The 4,044-nt window shown below is 45.2% G+C and overlaps 1 protein-coding gene across 1 annotated transcript; it reads left to right on the top strand.

Annotated features, from left to right (window-relative positions):
• The first annotated feature begins 287 nt into the window (after window positions 1-287).
• LOC146009626 (uncharacterized) lies at window positions 288-1,925 on the top strand. The gene is made up of 2 exons (XM_083150077.1): window positions 288-991; window positions 1,315-1,925. The coding sequence occupies exons 1-2, from the start codon at window positions 439-441 to the stop codon at window positions 1,923-1,925; spliced, it is 1,164 nt and encodes a 387-aa protein (XP_083006203.1). The 5' UTR covers window positions 288-438.
• Window positions 1,926-4,044: the final 2,119 nt, after the last annotated feature.

Below are 4,044 nucleotides of genomic sequence, written 5' to 3'. Positions count from 1 at the left end.
GGATCATCCCTCTGCTACCAGAACCTATATACCCCTGACCTGGGGTGCAACCCCTTTTGCCCCCCATTGGTGGGGGCTTCCCGCCCAGGATTAACCCCTCCTTCTAAGCCCTGTCTATATCACTCAACTTTATTTACACAGCCCAATTCACAGTCTCTTAACTGCACTTGGGCTTATTCAGCCCTCGTTCTAACTTCTGTCTGAAAGGGTCAACACGGGTCTAAAGTTCCGGGACTTCGACCCAGGTATTTACCTGGGTTTTTCCCGTGTCAGACACGTGTTTGCGGCTGTGTGAAAGGGTCCGACCCGTGTTTTTCTCCCGACTGTTGAAAAATCATGCTGATTGGCTGTGCAGCATGGCGCTGCGTGATTGGCTGATCTTTACAGGTTCCCTGATTGGCTGAGCGCACGTGGCAGAGGCGTGCAGCGCAGCAGTAAATGGCCATGGCACACTGGAAAGATGAGGAGATCCGTGAGCTGCTCAGTGTCAGAGGGGAGGAAGAAATCCGAAAACAGATTACTGGCACAGTGAAGGACGCTGTAGTCTACACCAATATTGCCAAGGTCCTCACTTCAAGGGGCATTGTGCGTACCCAGCAGCAGGTTGTCAACAAACTAAAAGCTCTGCGCAGGTACTACAACAAAGTTTGTGACAACAACAGGAGGAAAAGTGGTGCTGGGAGGATGGAATGGGTTTACTTCGACCAATGTAACGAGGTCTTTGGCAATTCTGCCCTGGTGAACCCTGTTGCCATATCATCATCCAGTGCAGCTTCATCACGGAGCATAACTCCAGAATGCAGCCCATCTTGCCCACCTATAATGGAGTTGGAAGACAGCATAGACAACAGCATCCCTGATCCTATTGCTGCCATGGAGGACACAATTGATCCATTAGACGCTGAGGTTGAGGACAGTGGAGCCAGCACCATTACTCCATCTGGGACACCCACTCCTGCACAGACTGAGACCCCAACGTTGCGTCGTAACAGTAAGTTTTTCAAGTATTGTTTGTGTATCTATTTTAATAGATGTACAGGGGGCTATAGGTATCAGCAGGCCTTTAATGCCCCACATGCTGGTACCTGTGGTTCTCCCAAGTATCAGCATGTGTTGCAGGCTTGCTGGGACCTGTAGTCCCACTGTAACACAGGTAACAACCCCGCACCCACTACCAGTAGTAGTAGTCTCTCTCTCTCTCTCTCTCTCTCTCTATATATATATATATATATATATATATATATATATATATATAATATATATAAATAATGACATGCCGCTATTGGATTGTAATGATTTTTCCTTTATTTTTAGTATTTGATGTACCTGCAAGGAAGAAAAAAACGTCAAAGATGGAGCTTGCTACGCGCTCAATGTCAAGAATCCTGGTAGATCATCTCCGAGAGTCCGATCTTGAATTTCAAACTCAAGAGGATGCCCGACTGCAGCGCTTCTTTGACAACGAGAGAAAGTTGCAAGATTCCTTTCTCACACAGTTGGTGGGTCTGCACGAACGCATAGCGCGTGAAAATCGAGATGCACAGATGACCTTCCTTACCAATATGGTGTCTACATTACAGAATCCGCAGCCTTACAAGCTGTGTAGTCCGTACGCTGAGGGTGATTATTGTAATCCTCCACACAGAGGCCATACATTTATGCCTTCAAATTCAAGCCAAACTACTGTGCAGGGCCAAGGGCGTAGTTATACTGAAAACATGGGCAATAATTTTTCACATGCCACACAGCCAAGTAGGCCACATGCCAATACCAGTCCACAGGAGACAGTGCATGATACTGTCAATGGCACAGGATATAGTAGGCAATATGGCAATGTGAAAAATTATGCTGATGATTCAGTGAATGCCAGTAATCATAACACTCCTGTTAGCATTGTAATCAGCACTGCCTACAGGCATTTGTAGTAATGTTGCTATATGGTTGTTCTTTTTCTCTTTTTTCTGGGCTCGTTCAATTTTTCTTGATTAAAAAGTGGCACTTACAAGGCCCGTTAAATGCTGTGTTCCATTTTGATGTACACAGTAGAGTATTATGGTTCTTTAGTTTATGAGCCTCAAAAAAGCTCATTTGGTTCTTCAGTTTGGAGCTGAATCAAAGTTCTCAAACTTTTTTTTTATTTAAATGTGTACAAATAGAGTATACTCTAGATATGTGGCTGAACATAATCTATAATGTGTACACAGAATGCCTTCTTCTTTATCTTTAAGGCAATAAAAAAATTCCCTGTTTGGGGCTTATATTTATATATTTATATTTTTTTTGGGGTGTAATAAGGGCTATTTCACACACTCCGACTCCTGTCGGATGGCGAAACCCCGCACGGCCAGGAAGCCGTGCCACACACCGTAGTTAATAATGGGCACAGATGTGACCATTCACCCAGGCCGCCTGGTTTCAGCCGGATCCCATCATTGTAAACTGCTGTGTGCGGCACAGATTCCTGGCCGTGCGGGTTTTCACTGCCCGGCAGGAGCCAGAGTGTTTCGAATTGCCCTACAGCACAGGTCTTCAACCTGTGGCCCTCCAGATGTTGTGAAACTACATGTCCCACCATACATTGCCACATTTTTTCCTATAGTAGGATGGCAAAAAAACTCAGGGCATGCGGGGACATGTAGTTCCACAACATCTGAAGGGCCACAGGTTGAAGACCTGTGCCCTACAGGTACCAAAAATTGCAAATACAAGTGTTTATATATACAGTGCCAGATGAAAATGTGTGGCTGCTGGACAGTCAAACTAATGTGTCTCCCCTGTACAATACCAGCTTGGATGGCAGCACAACCTATTCACCCACCACTGATAGAAGACCTATGCTAAATACTTATTCTACCTCGTGTTGCAATAGTTCAATGTTGTTTCAGTGTTGAAAGGGTATTTATGACCACTAAAGATATATTTGAAAACATTTTATATTTAAAAGTGAACTAACAAGCATAAAACATATTTTGTGAAAAATAAAACAAGTTCTTTCAAACATCCAACCAATGTGTCCTTCTATCTACTGTGTCATACTCTGTAAGTTAATAGTGAGGGTGTTACGGATAACCTCAGCGGTGGAACAACTTGTCTCACCCTCGTACCCTGCTGATTCGACAGGGGTATCAGCCAGGTCATAGTCCTCCACATTCCACTCAGGTAAAAAGTTCTCTTTCTGTAGCTCACACACATTGTGCAGAATGCAGCAAGCTGCCACCACATCTGGAACCAGGGTAATGGCAATGTCATTCCTCTTCAGTAGACACCGCCATCGCCCCTTTAGTCTTCCAAAGGCGTTTTCCACCACCATTCGAGCCGAGCTCAGAGTGTGGGTGTAGTGGACTTGGTCAGGAGACAGTGGGGTATGTTGCGTGAAGCCCTTCATAAGCCAACGCCTCAAAGGGTATGCCGCATCTCCAATAATATGGACTGGGATCTCCACCCCGGATACAAACTTTGACCACTGTAACGGTATAAAAAAAACATTAGAATTGTATAGGTGGCAAGTGTAGTGGTTAAAGAGCACATTTTTAAAAATAGACAAAGTTACCTCTCTAGGGAACAACCAGCCACCTCTCTTCTCCTCCGCGATCTGGAACAAGTCCGAATTGGCAAGTACCCGTGAGTCATGAGCACGACCAGGCCAGCCAATGTAGACATCTGTGAAACTGAACAGAAAATGTATTTGTGTTTAACAATATACAGTGCAGCCCAATCATATCACTAATGTAAATACTGCATACTGTACTACTTACCAATACTTATGGTCCACCACAGCCTGCAAGATGATGGAGTGCCAACCTTTACGGTTATGGTAATCTGCTGGGTTATCTGGGGGTGCAATAATGGGTATGTGTGTCCCATCGATGGCTCCAGCACACTGCGGATAGCCTCTTCGCAGAAAACCTGTTAGGGTCTCATCCAGTCGGTCGCCTTGTGGTAAGCAGATGAAACGCTTGTAAAGGCTCTCCAACAATGCCTGTGTCACTTCCCGCACTAGAACACACACCGTAGAAATGCCCACACCAAACAGACATGAGATGG

The sequence above is a fragment of the Crinia signifera genome, chromosome 6, assembly GCF_055691185.1.
Source record: "Crinia signifera chromosome 6, ASM5569118v1, whole genome shotgun sequence".
NCBI classification, from domain to species: domain Eukaryota; kingdom Metazoa; phylum Chordata; class Amphibia; order Anura; family Myobatrachidae; genus Crinia; species Crinia signifera.
This window is presented reverse-complemented; position numbering and strand designations above follow the sequence as displayed.